Source organism: Durio zibethinus, chromosome 25 (assembly GCF_047325235.1).
Source record: "Durio zibethinus cultivar Kanyao isolate XHJ-2024 chromosome 25, ASM4732523v1, whole genome shotgun sequence".
Classification (NCBI taxonomy): Eukaryota; Viridiplantae; Streptophyta; class Magnoliopsida; order Malvales; family Malvaceae; genus Durio; species Durio zibethinus.
Genome location: NC_143186.1, coordinates 13,264,234 through 13,282,324, shown reverse-complemented (window position 1 = coordinate 13,282,324; position 18,091 = coordinate 13,264,234). Strand labels below are relative to the sequence as shown.

At 33.2% G+C, this 18,091-nt stretch overlaps 2 protein-coding genes, 1 long non-coding RNA gene and 1 pseudogene across 4 annotated transcripts; 2 read left to right on the top strand and 2 right to left on the bottom strand.

The window, feature by feature from the left end:
• Positions 1 to 264: 264 nt before the first annotated feature.
• Positions 265 to 3,454, bottom strand: LOC111276282 (receptor-like protein 7). Its single transcript, XM_089754501.1, has one exon. It carries the CDS (start codon positions 3,429 to 3,431, stop codon positions 396 to 398), a length of 3,036 nt encoding a protein of 1,011 aa, XP_089610627.1. The 5' UTR covers positions 3,432 to 3,454; the 3' UTR covers positions 265 to 395.
• A 3,521-nt stretch (positions 3,455 to 6,975) lies between these two features.
• Positions 6,976 to 10,250, top strand: LOC111276283 (receptor-like protein kinase BRI1-like 3 pseudogene; annotated as a pseudogene). The gene is made up of 2 exons (XR_016333714.1): positions 6,976 to 9,770; positions 9,883 to 10,250. The product of XR_016333714.1 is annotated as a receptor-like protein kinase BRI1-like 3 pseudogene (transcript).
• On the top strand, positions 10,142 to 16,813 carry LOC111275932 (uncharacterized). Its single transcript, XM_089754368.1, has 4 exons — positions 10,142 to 10,172; positions 11,440 to 12,201; positions 13,208 to 13,498; positions 16,458 to 16,813. The coding sequence occupies exons 1-4, from the start codon at positions 10,142 to 10,144 to the stop codon at positions 16,811 to 16,813; spliced, it is 1,440 nt and encodes a 479-aa protein (XP_089610494.1).
• Positions 13,921 to 16,450, bottom strand: LOC149511652 (uncharacterized). The gene is made up of 2 exons (XR_016333469.1): positions 14,723 to 16,450; positions 13,921 to 14,634 (listed from the first exon to the last, which is right to left on the bottom strand). It is a non-coding gene; the product is annotated as an uncharacterized LOC149511652 (long non-coding RNA).
• Positions 16,814 to 18,091: the final 1,278 nt, after the last annotated feature.

Sequence of the window (18,091 nt, the reverse complement as noted above, 5' to 3'; positions counted from 1 at the left end):
GGAAATTCTTGTTAAAATAATAGAATTTAACTGCTTTTAAGTAATTTTCTTTGATTAATTATTTCCTTTATGTTGATATTTCATTCACATTTTTAAAATTTTAGTTCTTTCCTTTATTCTCCAATCCTTTCTATTCTGCCAAACATGGTGTTGATATGACCAAAGATCGGAAATTAGCCTTATGATATAATTAATTAGCTGAACAATATATTGATATTGACCATTCGAATCTAATTGACATTGAATTCTAACCAAATGGCAAAATTATTTAGAACAGAACAGTAGGAGGATTAACCTTGTTCCAACATAGAAAAACATAACATGTCTAGGAATTATAGTCATCAAACAGGTTCTCCAAAAATTACAGCTAAATCGAAAGCAGTTAGCAACTTGAATCATCTTCCACTTCTACCAGGAGCTTTCTTCTTTAACCTTTCGGACTTCTTTTTTTGATCACCTTCAACCAACTTCACAAACCATTTGGGCTTCCCAGTTGTGAAGACAATATATCCCATGGAAACACCAAATATGATTCCACATCCATACCCCATGAACACAACTTTCCAACTGATGAATCCTTTCTCGGCGCCTGAATGGTCTTCTTCGGGCAAGGTTGATGATGGTGGCTGTGTCTCATTGTTGTTGTTGCAAGTTTTTGACAATGGGAAGCCACATAGTCTCAGGTTTCCTTCGAACGAGCCGTTTGAAAATGTATTGAACTGTTTACCAAGAGGGATCCTTCCGGTAAGATGGTTGTGAGAAACGTTTAAGACGGATAAAAACGTCAAACTTGTTAATTCTTGGGGAATGTCTCCAATCAAATTGTTTGAAGAGAGGTCTAACCATTCAAGATTTCTCAAATTTCCCATGGAAGGTGGAATTAGACCATCGAATCTGTTATGAGAAAGGTTGAGTCCTTTAAGTGAATGAAGTTCTCCAATTACTCCTGGAATATCGCCTTGGAACTCATTGAGAGAAAGATCAATACTTGTGAATATGGTTGAAATTTTCATCACAATTACCAATGATTTCATTGTCACAGTCATTGAATATTCATATGGATTAAATTCTTCCTTCATGTATTGAAAAGAACTGGCACCTTCACTGGCATTCATCATAGCTTTCATTGTTTGGAACAACCTGACTGGCAATGTACCAGTGAAGTCATTGTTGGAGATGTCAAAAATTCTTAAGCTAGAGAAAGAGTGTTCAACCCCGAAATCGGTTATGAAGCCATGAAGCTTATTAGACCTTAAAACAAGAACTTGTAGTTTTGGTAGCATTTCTAACCAAGCAGGATATGTATCATCTATTTTGTTGTTGCCAAGATCCAAAACTTCCAAGTTCTTACATTGGGACAAAGACTGTGGCAATGGCCCTTCCAATTGATTGCCATTCAAGTTGAGATTCCTTAATTCACAGCCCTCTGCAAATCGAGGAGGAATGCTTCCATAAAGCCTGTTCATTCGTAAATTCAACACTCCGAGGCTTTTGCTTAAGTTTCCAAAACATTGTGGAATGGTTCCACTGAAATTGTTATGAGACAAGTCCAGAACCTCAAGATAACTTATATTGCATATCCGAGAAGAAATTTCCCCACTAAAACTATTGTTTGAGGCTACAAAAAAGTTCATGGATTGTGGAATTGGAAGAGCTCCCCGAATCAGATTGGAACGGAGATCAAGAAATTGAAAAGTTTTCCAAGGGAGTTGCTCTAAATTTGTCAACAGATTGTGAGAAAGATTTAAGTACTCCAAATAATCGTTTCCCATATGCAACATCCATTTGGGAATTCCTCCACGAATTCTATTGTTGGAAAGATCTAATCGGCTCAAATTGTTTGAGCCTTCTAAAAATATTGGGAATTCACTGATATTGCAAGATGAAAAGTACAACTCCTTGAGATTTGGCAGGGTAAAATTGGCCCTGATGTTAGAGCTCAAGGAAAGACTGTTGTCTGAAAGGGAAAGGAAACGAAGATTTTGGAGCTTCAGAAACATGTCCAACTGAACAAGACCACTCAAGTTATTTGATGACATATCGAGGCGAGTAAGGTTTACAAGTTCAGATATTGAGCTTGGAATTGGACCTTGGAGCTTATTGTTCTCTAAGGAAATTTCTCTCAACGAATTATGTTGGAATTCATTGATATGAGTCATGAGTTGGTTATATCTGAGATTTAGGTACTGCAAGGATGGAAGACTATACACCCAAGATGGTATTGTTCCATTAAGAAGGTTTGCAGATAAGTCTAAATCTATTAAACTCGGAAAAGCTGTGACCTGACTAGGAATGGAACCTACTAATTGGTTTTCTGAAGCATCCAAAACTTCAAGTCGTGTTAGGCTTGCAAGTGAGGATGGAATTTGACCGCTGAATGAGTTATATGAAAGGTCTAGATAAGTAAGGAGTGAAAGTTTGCCCAAAGAACTCGGAATTGAACCCGAAAATTTGCAGAAAGCAAGATCTAAATGCCTTAATGACAATAGATCACCAATCGAATCCGGTAATTGTCCAGAGAATGATGTTATTGGGAGAATCAGATTTTCAAGAGGTCCACTCCAGTTGAACTTTGGAAGATAACCAACGAGGTCGGGATTTCTTTTCAAATTGAGTGACTTGAGATTTGGCAGGCTGAAAATATTATTAGGGAAATTTCCTCGAATACTACAACCAAACAGATTAAGAGATGTCAAAGAAGAAGACAGATTCATCAAGCAGCTAGGATTAACTGATGACATGTTTATTCCATACAGAATAAGCTCTCTAACCTTTGTCAGATTATGAACAATTCCTTCGACAGTTGGATCATCAAGTTCCAGCGTGCGTAGTGGGAAAGGTATTGAAGCATCATCACTAGAAAGATCAAGTGAAACCAATTCTGTCAAGTGGGAGATTTCGTTTGGGACACTTCCAGAAAACCAAGAACGGGAGAGATTAAGATGGCTTAAATTTGCAAACCGACCGAATTCGGATGGAATCCTGGATCTCTGGAAAAAATTAGCTGCTAGATTTAGCCTTTGCAGATGTGAAAGAAGGAAAAGACTGCTGTTGGAAAAGAAGGGGCCCCGAAGCCAGCTGCAACTTAAATCAAGGCCAATTACATGACCTGTGCTTTTATCACAAGTGATCCCATCCCATGAGCAACAGTCTGTACCTTCCTTCCAAGAATTGGTCTTCGGATACGATTTAACAGAGTGAAATTCACAAATCCGAGCAGCAGTCCTGTTGATAGAAAAGCTGTTCTTGAATTGCATCAAAGCAGCAGCTTCTTCATCAGAGCATAAATGTGTTGTTGAAGATAGTAAAGAAGCATGAGAATTCAGGAAAAATAGAAGCCACAGACATGGATAAAACCTTGGGACAAAACCCATATCTCCTTCCAGGGGGGAAAAAATATTGGAGTTAAGGATATACGATGGGTTCAGCATATAAGCAAGCTGTTATTGCAACCAAATTTACCCCCTCCAATTTTGTGCAATCAAGGATTATGTCTTCACAGAGCCTTTTAGAAGCTCAAAAAATAAAAACCAAGATAAAGGAGCCTTTGACAAATCAAATCCAAAGGAATTGACTGGTAGTGTTTGACCTGTAAAACGCAAGCGAATGTACGTTATGTTTATCTGATCGGTTCCGGTACTGCCACATGAAAGTCTTACTTGGACGGCCTTTTATTTTTTATTTTTTATTTTTTTGGGTATTGTTTGAGAGTTAACGTGTTAACTATGCAGGTAGAGAACGGATCACTTTAGGTTGAAAAAGAATTTGGATATTTTGAGTGTGAATTGCTTTAAATTCCGTCGTTTGGGTTTAACATTTAGATTATTTTGATTTAGAATATTCGGAATCAAATTGATGAATTTTAACCTTAAATTAATTTATTTTTAGATTATTTTAAATTATTTTGATTAAATATTTTGAATTCAAATTAATTCATATTTGAATTTTTTTAGATTTGAATTGGACCGTCGATATTTACACTTAATTTGTGAAATATTATTTGTTTTAATCCAAAAGTTTTACGATATTGTTTCATAAAAAATACCTCACAAATATATGTTTAGATCTCTAGGTATATGTTATATCATGTACTTACATATTTCTAATCCGAGATTGGAGGAATTAAAATTTTATGAAAATTGACACTCAACTCGAAGAATATTATCTACTTTAACTTTAAAGTTATACGATTTTATCTTACAAAATGTATTTAACAAATATACCATATCAAATTCTCATAATATTTCGATGTAAAATTGAGATATCATAAACTTCTCAAGTTAAAACTTGATATTTTCATTAAGCTCAATATAAAACACACAAAGAATCACATAATTAGGACTATATCAGACGTTGAAATTTTAAAGATGACTTTCACTATTTAGCATTTAGTTTTCTCAAAATTTTATATGTGACTTCTATCATATAATACTTAATTCTCATCTAATTGATAACTGTTTTAATATCACTTGTGAACATTCGTATCTAACCTACAAGTATTAAAAGTACTAATAATCTCAAGTCTTTTAATAACCATAATTTATATTCTGATAGCCTAAGTATTAAAAAAAATTCAAACCCAACTTTATCATTTGAAGAGGTGAAAAAAAAAAAGAAAATTATGCACGCAGTTTGACTCTTACCGAAAGAAAAATAGCTTAATATTCTTGATAAAAGTGCACATTTTTTTTATTTGTCTAATTATATGTAAATTTGTTGTTTGATTTAATAGTGATTGTTTAATATAAATGTAATATTTATCATGATTTTTTTTTTATATTTGCAACTTCACAAAAAGAAATGCACATTATTTTGCTTGAATTAAATAAAAAATAAAAAAAAATTTATACATAAACAAAGCTGAATTAAGACGAAATTCACCTTAAACCTAATTTCAATCCAACCTCAAATTTTTTTTTAAAGATTTAACTCAACTCAATCCAAAATTTGATTTTAAAAAAAAATTAATTTTATAAAATCGGATCAATTAGACGAATTCAAATATATTTACCATCTTATACGTAAATACAAACAATTAAGTTAAAATTAGCGTTTTGAGAGGTGGTTTTCAACTGCCATCGAATTCAAATCCCAAAAATGTGATTGATTAGTATTAAAAGAAACGTGCGTGGAAATTAACAAGGGTCATTCGAAAAATAAAGTTCCACGTTGTGGCACATGGAAGATTTTCCACAACTTGAGTTCCTAAAGTCAGTAATAGTACCGTCATGGCTTTTACTTGGAACCCAAGATTTTGTCCATCTTCAACCGAAAGTGTTGGAAAAAGAAGATTAGAAATTTGTGGACAGTTGAGGAGCAGATGCTTTTCTTTTTCTCTTTTTGGAGGAAATTTGGTCATCCACAACTAAAAAAGAAGGAGATGGATTGACTGGAAACGTTGATAGGAACGTTGGTGGAAAAAAATTCTTCTTCGATTTTGTCAATGGCGTTATGCACTAGTTGTTTGTGTTGACAGCAATTGGTGAATACCAAACTTCTCGTTTTTATTTTAGTTCAATATGAAATTTGTTGTTTTACTTTAACAGATAAATTTTATCATTATAATTTTGTTCATTTGAAATTTGAATGAAAATTAATGAGATAGCGTATGTTTCTATTATTATTATTATTTATGTATTTTTATGAGATTTTATATCGATTTAAATTTGATTAAATAATTAATAAATCAAATTTAAATTTTATTTTATATAAATTTAAATAATTTATGAATATTAATATATTATTTATATTTTTAATTTATAATTAATTTAATTAAAATTTTATCAGATATAAAATTTTTTGTTAATTTTTACATGAGTAAATAACGTAATATTAATTTTTAATTTTAATGATTAAATATAAATCTTTGAAAACCTCGAGAATAAAAAAAGTTACGCAACTATTTTGACTTCTCTAAAACTTAATTATTTATGTTCTGAAAATAAAACATTTTAGAAATTATTAATTCGCCGTAAAAATTAACCAAGGCGAAGTCTTTCAGCTTTGAGTTGTCAATGACGTTATGTGCAAGTTGATTATGTTGGCAGAACTTGAACCCAAAAGGGCAAAAAAATAATAATAAAACAAAAGCAAAGACAAAACTGGGATTTGGCCTCATTGGGTTAGAAAGTCTTGGTTTGCCGATAGCACATCGTTATCACAAGGCTAAAGCCTGAATTAAGATTCATAAAAAAAGAAATGGGAAAGCCCGATGATTAATTTAATTAGTTTATGTAATTAATTTTTTTAAAAATTGTTTAATTAATTTAAATTTAACTATCTATAATTTTTTATCTTATTTTTCTTTGTGATCCCAATTTTTCAAAATAAAGAGAAACCAAAAAAATTGAACAGTTTTTTACCTGTTAAAGCTCTTTTATTTTTCAATAATTTTATTTAATTTTGATGTTATGCCACATCACCATTTAAAAAAAATTAGAAAATGATATTAAAATACATGTCCTGTTGTTAATCAGTCAAGAAAAATATTATGTAATATGAACATAATATATTTTTTAATCAAGAAAACGACTTGAAGCTTTGGTTTTTCAATAAAAATGTACGCTCTTGCAATACGGTAACCTATTTTATAATTCTAGCTTATGTTGTTCTGAAAAATGGAGAATAAGGAGTCAATATCTCGGAACAAATTTGAACATTTCAGCAGAGAGTAGGTACTTTCCGAATACTTTAACCTTTTTAGAAATTCAGGATCATTGACTTGAATTACCCCAGACATGGGGTTTGTTCGTTTCAGATTCTACTGATCAGACACATTTGCTGACTAATCAAAAGATATATCCAACAATTCTCCTTTTTTTGGAGCATTTTCAATTTTTTAAAACTTCCACTGAATAATATGTGACGATAGAATATTGATGTTACAGTCTTAATGAGAGTCAAATGAATGTGACATTTCAAGAAGAGAAATTTCCTAGAAGTCTATAAACACTGCCACTGTAAATGAGAAATCCTGTTCATCCAAAATCTTAAAGAATGAAAATGAGAAATTTCTCGTCAGTCCAGAAGCATTGGATGCATTTCTTCTGCTCCTTTATTTTCATATTCCTATCTGCATGTTTCTCAGCTTTGGAGGCTAGCAATCAATACAACCTCTCGTTGCAGCAACAGAATCGTAGCAATGAAGTGATGGCACTGTTGGTTTTCAAGCAAAAATCTGTTGATGCTGATCCTGAAGGTTTCCTGAACGATTGGAGATCAGAATCTTTAAGTCCATGTTCATGGCGAGGTGTTTTCTGTTCTACTTATGGAAAAGTTAGCATGCTCAATTTCACTTATGCGGGTCTAATTGGTCATTTGCATATGGATGATCTCATAGTCCTGGAAAGTCTCCAACATCTCCATTTGAGTGGAAATTCATTCTTTGGTAATCTCTTCCTCAACAAGGCTTCTTATCCTTCCTGCATTATTGAGACACTTGATTTGTCATTCAATAATTTATCAGAGCCAATTTCTGAAACTTTTTTAGATTCCTGTGACCATTTGGCTTCTTTAAACCTTTCACATAACTCTATCCCAGGAGGTAGTTTCAACTTTGGAACTTCTCTTGTAGAGCTTGATCTCTCAAGCAATCTGATTTCAGATTCCTCAATATTGGATTACTCTCTTTCAAGTTGTCAGAATGTGAAACTGTTGAATCTCTCTCATAACAAAATGTCTGGGAAATTGGGTAACCTCTCGTCTTGCGAGAATCTATCGGTTTTGGACCTGTCTTATAACATGTTGTCTGGAGATATCCCTGCTGTTCTTTTTTCCGATTTCTCCAGGTCCCTTAAGGCTTTGGACCTTTCCCAAAACAACTTATCTGGTAATTTCCCAATTCTTGAATTCAAGAACTGTGATAAGCTTATGGCTCTTAACTTGTCTAATAATTCTCTTTATGGCATTGGAATTCCTCAAAGCTTGGCTAACTGTCAGCTTCTTGAGAACCTTGATGTCTCCCATAACAGCCTGCATGATAAAATTCCAGCTGCTTTGGGAAATTTGGGAAATTTGAAGCACCTGAATTTAGCTCACAACAACCTTTCTGGTAATATCCCCTCAGAATTGGGTTTGACTTGTGGGACTCTAGTAGAGTTTGACCTTTCAGGAAACAATCTTTCTGGGGGATTTCCTGAGACATTTAAGTCTTGCAATGCTTTGCAAAGGCTCAACCTTGGAAACAATCAGCTTTCAGGAAATTTCCTCTCTGAAGTTATTAGTACTCTTCCTAGTCTGCAAATCCTCCAAGTACCATTCAACAACATCAGTGGTTCCATTCCTTTTTCTCTAAGAAACTGTGCTCAGCTTCAAGTCCTCGACCTTAGTTCCAATGCCTTCACTGGAAACATACCCTCAGGACTTTGCTCAACCTTTCCTTCCTCCCTACAACGACTACTCCTTGCAGACAATTTTCTATCAGGAACAATACCTTCAGATATTGGCAATTGTAAAAACTTGAAGACAATTAATTTTGCACGTAACCACCTAAGTGGATCTATTCCATCAAAAGTGTGGAAGCTACCAAATGTTTATGACTTTGTTATGTGGGGAAACAACTTCACTGGTGAAATTCCGAATGACATATGCTTTGGCACTCGGAACTTGCAGAAGCTTATTCTCAGCAACAATCTCTTCAGTGGAAAAATTCCAGTATCACTCACTAAATGTGCAAATCTTTCTTGGTTGTCGCTTTCGTTTAATCAATTAACTGGAACTATCCCTGCAGCTATTCGGAACCTTCAGAAACTCAGTATTCTGCAGTTAAGTTATAACTCATTTTTTGGTGATATCCAAACCGCTGATCTTGGTAGTTTCCCGAATCTCATATGGCTTGATTTGAGTAGCAATCAATTTGCAGGTCATATTCCATCAAATCTTGCCACCCAAACACGCTTTGATCCCATATTTAGTTCAAAAGGGGGGTATTTGTTTTTGAGAGACAAAGGGAGAAGTGATTGTAGAATGAGGAATAGTTTGATTTATTCTGAGGGAATCAGTGAAGAAAGGTTGGCAGAAAGTTTTGATTCGAATTCTTGTTCATCAATAACAATATATAGTTGGCCAAATCACTTGGTAAAAAGAAGTAATGGCACTATTGTATTTTTGGATCTTTCTTTCAATCATCTTTCTGGAACTATTCCTGACAGCTTGGGTTTAATGTCTGATTTGCACGTTTTAGATTTGTCACACAACAGATTAACTGGAACTATTCCAAATACATTTGGGGGCTTGAAAGAAGTTTGCTTGCTTAATTTGTCTTATAATTCTCTTCAAGACAGGATTCCAGGATCATTGGGGCTAATCTCATTTCTCACAGACTTGGACGTCTCGAATAATAACCTCAGCGGTCCTATACCTTCAACAGGTCAACTCACTACATTTCCAGCATCCAGATATGAAAATAATAGCGGCCTATGCGGAATCCCATTGCCCCCTTGTGGCTATCATCCCAAAACAGACCCCATACAGTCTGACCAATCTCAAAATGGAAAAGACCACTCCATACTGAGAAATGTTGATTGGATATGGGTTATTGCTGTCATTGGATATATTGTTGGTGTAGCAATTGGAGTTTGTATTGGAAATATTATGTTTCAAGACAAAGAGGAATGGTTGGTCAAGACAAAGCTTATGATCATCTCAAAATGCAAAAGAACCAAAAAAACGCTGTAGGATAATAGACAGAAACATCCATTACGTAAGGGAAGTTTATAAACTAGGATTTTCGAGGGAATTTCCTGCTGTTCAAGAGTCCAACATATTCACAGGTAAGTCATCTTTCTTACACTGATCCAAATATAGTTAAATATCAGACAATTTGTTAGACAGGTAAATACTCTTTGACATTTACTAATTATCGACATATATATGGTTTTCTAGGCTTGGTTGTGCTCTTCGTCCTCTTGGAAGGTTGTCTAGAGTTTGACTGTGGAATGTGATCTACGTTTGGCACCAAAGTGATCACACCTCCTTCCACCATGTTTGCTGCAGGCTGCTGCTGTGCAGTGAAAGTAATGAATGAAGTTAATCAATAAAACAGAACTTTGTTGCATCAAGCAGATCACAGATTGATGATTATTTTTCTTTACATGTGTATAATCTTGATCTGATGTAAAGAGAACTTGAGAAGTCATGACTCATGAGAACTTATAGTGTTCTGCATGCAGATGGTTGAAAAGCTAAGTTCATCCCCAAATTATCATCATCTCATAAGCCATTTGAAATTCAGTTTTTGCATATTTTGATTAGATCAACATTTCAGTATAAACTTCACAGGGTACTTTCTTCAATTTTCAACTCTGGAAGATTAGGAGTAAAAAAGAAATAAAAGTTTCCGGGCTTTCAAGTTCTGTCCGAGAACAATGATTCAAGTAGATTAATTCTTGCATTTGAATTATATTTTTGAGGCATGTAAATCAGCACCGGTTAGCTGCCTAAAAAATGTGAGGAGGGTTGATCCACAAAAAATTAGAAATTAATGGTTTCATCTGTCCACTTCTGATTAAGTTACCAGTATCCAAAAAATTTAGACAAATTCAAAGGATTTGACAACATTAATCCCTCATTTCTCATGCTAATGAAAAATCTCCAACATTATTATTTACCTGCCTGAGAAATATCTTCGAAGTCTACTACTTCAACACCATGGAGTGAAGTATCAAAAAGGGCATACGATTTTGAAGAAAAATCAAAATCCTCCTAATTAGTTCTGCTGGCATTTTTTTTTTTCTGGATAAATACTCTTCTTCTAGGATTTTACTTCCAATCCCTGTAATCTCAAGTATAAAAAAGAAAGAGCCTTATTGATTTGTCATAATAAAAAATTTATCCTTAAATAGTTGAAATTTAAAATTTTATTATAAAATAATCTTTTGACACTCTGTGTACTTAATATCTTAAATTGTAATTTTGTTATCAATTAGTTTTTTTAGTTTGTTTTCTTTTGTAGGATTTATATTTAAAATTTGCTTTTATTTCATATTATTAGTTATTTTCCATTCCTTTTTTTTTTTTTTGGATATAATCAATGTAGCAATTTGTGTCTTGTAAGATTAAGCATAATTCTAACAGATCTGCTACCGTAGAAAAATATGCTAAACGTGTTTAATTAGATGAAATTTTTTAATTAGATCTTACTACTTTGAAATTCGTATTTTTCTTGATAGTCTAAGGATTGGTTTACTTTTGGGTATGCTTCGTTTGCTCTGTTTTTCTTGTTCTGACACATTTGCAATGGTGTTAGAATCTTGCTCAAATATGTTTCACTGATATCAATCCGGATTTCGATGCTTCAGTGGCATTTAGAGCATTCCAAAACTTAGAGATCCAACTGCAAAAAAGACAAGTATCTAATAAAAGATTCTTTGTTATTTTTTCTTCTATTTTTTGTTTGGAATTTGCCATAGATGGCTCAAAAATCTTGATTAAAATCGTTAGGCTATAAAGAACCGAAAACAAGCACGTACAAAAGCTTTTTTTTATATACTACTGTTTGTTTCTCCAAGCAGCTTACTAGTCGTACCGACGAGGATGCTCTTCTTGCCTTGAAAGCTCATATAATTCTTGATCCTCAGAACATTTTGGCCAAAAACTGGTCAAATTCAGTTTCATTTTGTAATTGGTTTGGTGTTTACTGCAGCTTTAGGCACAAACGAGTCACAGCCTTGACTCTTCCTGGAATGAGTCTCAATGGTACCCTCCCTCCACATCTAGGAAACCTTTCTTTCCTCACGACCTTAGACCTCCAAAACAATAATTTCCATGGTAATCTGCCCCCTGAGTTGGCCAATCTGCGCCGTCTGAAATCTATGATTTTGATAAATAACTATTTCACCGGAGGCATTCCCGAACAAATAGGCTATCTTCCACGGCTGGAGAAACTGTTTTTGGGAGGCAATTCTCTTTCAGGTTCCATACCATTGACGGTCTTCAACATGTCTTCGTTGCAAAGGATTCTTTTAGCTACTAATAACTTGGAAGGAAGTGTTCCCGGGGATTTGTGTGATCATCTTCCTTTACTTCAAGTGCTTGAGATTTCTTTCAACAATTTATCTGGAAAAATTTCGCCAACTCTGCAAAGATGTAGGCTGCTTCAGATCCTTGGATTATCAAACAATAGATTCACAGGAAGCATACCTAGAGAACTTGGCAACTTGACAATGCTTACGGAGTTGTATCTTGGTTTTAACAACTTGGAAGGTATCATTTTTTACCCATCTATTTTTTGATAAATTAGATAGATCACTTAATTTTTTAAAAATTTTATTTAAATCATCCACTAAACTTTGAAAATTCATGATCTATTGCACTAATGTTTATGAAATTTAACATTTTTGTTACTCAGTCATAAAAAGCTAAAGGCTAGGTGACGTGGTACATTTACCACGTAGCATTATTGATGACATGACCTCATAAAATCTTTAAAAATAAATAAATAAATTTTAGATATTAAAAAAAAAGGAAAAATAAGGTAATTGAATCGTAATTTTTTAAAATAAATTAGTGACTAGAATAAAAACTTTCAAAATTTTAACTAAACGTGTAATTTACTCTTGTCCTAAACTAATTGGAGACCTTCATATCTGATTTTATGATTTTATATCCAAAATGATAAATATATATATATATATATATATATGTATCCCTCACTCAAATAACTTGGAAAATATATATATATATATGTATTACAACAAAAAATATCTTATATTTCTTGTGGTCCATGCTTATTCAACCTTGGCTAGCTAGTCATTATTAAAATATTTTATTTTTATTTTAATTTAAAACATTGATATTTTATTTTTATAAATATATTTTTTAAAAATTTTGAATCTTTTAGACGCGACAGCTTGGACTTTGATCAAAATTTTAACAGGTTAATCAAACTTAATCCAACCGACCTTAATACACACCTCTATTATCTTAAAAAAAATAAAAATCTCACCTCTAACAGATGCTTAATAATGGTTAAAAATTTCACATATTTCCCGAAATTGATAAACACTACCAAAAGCTGCTTTATTTACTTAACACTATTGCAGCTTATACCTTAATACCAAAGCTTCTGATTCTTACTATTTTCAAGAATAATTTGAGCTTAATTATAATATATATAGCAAAAATAATACCAATAATCAAATGGAGTGAGTCTAATTAATTTGAATTTGCAGAAGAACAAAGTCACTGTTGTGATAATTAAATTTTGCAGGTGAAATCCCATGGGAGCTGAGCAGACTTGTTGGTTTAGAGAGATTTGCTGTTGAGAACAGTGGGCTGACAGGACGTCTTCCATTAGAAATGTTCAACATCTCTTCCTTGAAAGACTTTGTGGTGATGAACAATAGCCTATCAGGCAGCGTGCCAGCGGACCTCTGTCACCGTCTCCCTAATCTGGAAAAGGTTTTCTTCTATGACAACAAGCTCGATGGAGCTTTTCCTAGAGACATCGGCAATTGTACGTTGCTTAAGCAACTTCGGCTCGGCAGGAACAACTTCACTGGTAAGGTTTATGTCAATTGATCACTCGATCGATTCAGACGTGAATATATCTCATAAAATCCTTTAAACTTTATCCCTACTACATTAAATAATCTTATATGACATAAAAAGCTAAATTAGCATTACTGTTGCGATTATAAAAAGTTTGAATTGAAAAAAATGTATTTAAAAAGTTCCGTGAACAATTGAAATATTTAATAGGATATGCATAAAAATCATAAAATATTAAAAAATATAAAAATAATATAGTGATTCTCTATCCAAATTATACGTTTTCACTGCAAGAGCAGTTTCTTTTGTTTGGGTTTGCAAACCATGTTTTTAAACTGAAAATTTATATTTTTTTATTATTTAGCATTAAAGTTGAATCAAAAGCAGCTTTTGAACGCAAAAGTTGCCTTCAATAACAATGCTAAACTAGCGGGAAGTAATGCTGAAATAATGAAAATATATTCTTGTCAGCAAAGTTCTGCTGGTAGAGTTTTAATTGGTTGATCACTGATTAGAGTTATAACATCTACGTGCACATGTATTTGTTGTGCTTCTCTTTGGCCAGGCATAGTACCACAGGAGATAGGTAATCTTAAGCATCTTGAGATATTGAGATTGGCAATCAACAGTCTAACAGGCCCGATACCATCAAGAATCTTCAACATGTCAACACTGAAAGAACTTTCATTGGCTGCAAATTACTTTTCGGGCAATCTTCCATCTGATATAGGCCCAGGCCTTCCAAATCTTGAAGAAATAATGGTTGGGGGCAATGAACTCAGTGGACGCATCCCTGATTCGATCAGCAATGCTTCCAAGGTTGCTTTCCTAGAATTAAGTGAGAACCTTTTCACCGGTACCATACCCAAGTCCTTGGGTAATTTAGAATATCTTTTGCTGCTTGGCCTGGTAGATAATCATTTCATCAGTGATCCATCCACTCCAGAATTGAGTTTTATCACATCATTGACAAATTGCAGGCATCTAAGGACTTTGGGAATAGCACAGAATCCCCTAGTTGGAGTATTCCCACCTTCTATTGCAAATCTATCAACTTCTCTCGAGATTTTTGAGGCCTCTGATTGCAAAATCTTTGGTAAAATACCCAGTGGAATTAGCAGGTTAAGCAGCTTGTCCGCATTGAACCTAAACAACAATGAATTGACAGGATCAATCTCAAATATAAACCTGCAAAGATTGTATCTTGGTGGCAATATGTTAGAGGGAACAATACCAGATGAGCTATGTCAGCTGAGGAACTTGGGTGAATTGTTTCTGCCTGGTAATAGATTTTCTGGACCAATACCAAGATGCTTTGACAATCTTACTTCCCTTAGAATTCTGTTGCTAAACTCTAACAATTTGTCTTCAACAATACCCTCCACCCTCTGGAATCTTCTTGGTTTTGAATCTTTCTTCAAATTCATTAACTGGCTCTGTAGCTCCAGAGTTGTGGAATTTGAAGGTCTTAACACAAATAGACCTGTCCAAGAATCAGTTAGTTGGTGACATCCCAGCCAAAGTTGGTGATCTCAAAGACTTAACCAGTCTTTCTCTGGCACACAATAATTTGCAAGGTTCTATTCCTGAATCCTTGAGCAATCTTCTGAGTATAGAATTCTTAGATCTATCCAGCAATAATCTCTCTGGAATCATTCCCAAGTCCTTGGAGAGGCTTTCCTTTCTCAAATATTTGAATGTGTCTTTTAATAAACTGGGAGGAGAAATCCCTAATGGGGGACCTTTTGGAAACTTTGCAGCTACATCATTTATGAACAATTATGCACTTTGCGGTTCACCTCGACTGCTAGTCCCTCCTTGCAATTCCAGCAGCTCCAGACGATCCAAGACAACCGCTATGCATGTATTGAGATATGTTCTTCCAACAATCTCTTCAATAATATTGATAGCAGCCCTGTTTATTGTCTTCAAAAGATATCGAAATAAGAAAACAAATCTGCCGGTGAATCTTCCAGTGACAGAAGATCATTCATTACCTTTGGCAACATGGAGAAGAATATCGTACTACGAACTTTTACAAGCAACAGATAGATTTAGTGAATCCAACTTAATTGGTTCAGGGAGTTTTGGCACTGTGTATAGGGGGACACTTCAAGATGAGACGACTGTTGCCATAAAAGTCTTCAATTTGCAGTTAGAGGGAGCATTTAGAAGCTTTGATGTTGAATGTGAAGTAATGCGCAATATTCGCCATCGAAATCTTGTGAAGATCATAAGCAGTTGTTGTAATATTGACTTCAAAGCCTTGGTGCTGGAATTCATGCCAAATGGAAGCCTTGAAAAATGGTTGTATTCTCCGGAGTGTTTTCTTCATATCACACAGAGGTTAAACATAATGATCGAAGTCGCATCAGCACTAGAATATCTCCATTGTGGAAATCCAACACGTGTGATCCACTGTGACTTAAAGCCAAGTAATGTCTTGCTTGACAAAGACATGGTTGCTCGTGTGTGCGATTTTGGCATAGCCAAACTTTTGGGAGAAGGGATTTCTGTGACACAAACCATGACACTTGCTACTATAGGCTACATGGCTCCAGGTGATGTTTCGAATATTCTAATTAATTCATTATTTCAAAAATAATAATGTCAGGAATGGTCATTAAACTATAATGAAATATTTAATGTTCTAATTTGATACTTAAACTATAAATCTGTTAATTAATATAATATTTTAAAGACAGTTTATCAATCATGTGTCATCATTTGAAGCTAATCATGGTAGAAATAACTATCATATTAGTTATCAGATTCATAATTCAGATATTACATTAGAGATCTTTAAAATTCATGTATCACATTCGAAACATTAACCCTATCAAAAAAATATTTTCTTAGATCCCTGTAGGAGCATAAGGATTTTAGTGTTTGATTGCAAATTAGTTTTTAAGCATTTAATCTCCATGTCGATATACTTGTTTAGTAATTCAGTTGTAGTTAATTCACAGAATATGGATCAACTGGAGTTGTTTCAACAAAAGGAGATGTTTACAATTATGGTATTCTGGTGATGGAAACATTTACGGGGAGGAAGCCTACAAATGAAATGTTTGCTGGAGAAATGAACCTGAAATGTTGGGTGAAAGAATCTTTGCCTGATGCAATAACAGAAGTAGCAGATGCTTATTTGTTGGAAAAAGATGAGGACAATTTCATGGCTAAAACCAGTTGCATATCATCTGTTATGCAGTTGGCTCTAGATTGTTGTGCAGAATCACCAGCAGAGAGGAAAGATATGAAGGATGTCGTGGTAAGCCTTACAAAGATCAAAGATAAGTTTCTAAAGGATACTGGACGAGCCTAATCTCCTTATTTTGTAAATTTTGATAAGAACTTGAGAAAGTTGTTGTGTTTTCGTTATGGTTTCGAAGCTGCGGGCCATAGCCAAATATGTTGGCAATATTGATTTAAATTTTGAAGAGATAATTAGTTTGATATTTTTCGTGATTGATTAACTGTTGCTCAATGGATATCAAGATTTGAGAGGCACAAATTTTATGGGAAAAGCATTTTTTCACTAGATATATTTTAAAGTCATGTTTAATTCATAAGATTATAACAAAATAAGATAAAATAATATTATGAATAAAATTAAATTAAATAATATTATTTTATTTTATATTTGATATATGTAAAAATTAAAATAAAATAATTTATTTATTTATCAAAACTATTCTTCTTCAAAATTTATGCAACTTAAATTATTAATTTAATTTTTAAATGGTAATTGAACATGTAAATTTAATCTCATAAATTAAAATTAATCATCTCCACTTAAGGAGAATTGAATAATCCTATATCATAAGTATTAATTTTCTTTACAATTAATATTCCTCTTTTTAAATACAAATAAAATATAATATAAAATAATTATCGTATCTTATCAATAATTCTATACATCAAGATCATGTTACTTGTATGTTTATTTTCATAGTTTAAATTGATTTATTGTGTTATGTCATTATATGTATTCTAGAGTCATTTGAATTTCATAGAAGTTATAATTTTATGATTAATCTAAAATTTAAACATTAAAATTGCAAATTAAATTGCTGTAATTCATTAGGTTTCCTTTTAAATATGTAATTTATTAAGTCTGTATTCTATATTTATAAGTATTTCAATTCGCAAGTTAAAGCTCCATTGCATTGCTCTTGAAAGACATATTTTACGATTGGAATATTACAACGCAGAGATATTCCTAATAAAATAATGAAGTTAGACATCATCCCATAAAATTTTGAAAAGATCAAAATCAAATTGCTCTTGTTTTTCTCTATAATATGGCAAAGATCATCATCAGCTTGATAGGCAGAGCTACCAATAACCAATATCGCATAATAAACCAATTGTGACAAATTTATTTGGTTATATTGGAAACCAAAAAAGAAAAAGAAAAATTAACCAAACTAAGAAATCATAACACTCGAGTATGGGTCGCAACTCTTTTGTTTGCTAAAACCATTTATGTCAAGCTCACCAGCATACTACCAAAACTGCAACAGCTGCTAAAATTGATGGTTGAACCAACATGACAAGCAGGTAGTGGATTTTTCACCCCACATTTTCCATTGATTAAACA

What these genes read in the sequence shown, in the direction of transcription:
- LOC111275932 (XM_089754368.1), top strand. Translation starts at nt 10,142, where the DNA reads ATGAGAACTTATAGTGTTCTGCATGCAGATG. An exon ending in TAGTGTTCTGCATGCAGATG is followed by an intron (nt 10,173 to 11,439) that starts GTTGAAAAGCTA and finishes TAAAATCGTTAG; the next exon opens with GCTATAAAGAACCGAAAACA. An exon ending in TGGTTTTAACAACTTGGAAG is followed by an intron (nt 12,202 to 13,207) that starts GTATCATTTTTT and finishes TAAATTTTGCAG; the next exon opens with GTGAAATCCCATGGGAGCTG.
- LOC111276282 (XM_089754501.1), bottom strand. Translation starts at nt 3,431, where the DNA reads ATGCTGAACCCATCGTATATCCTTAACTCCAATATTTTTTCCCCCCTG.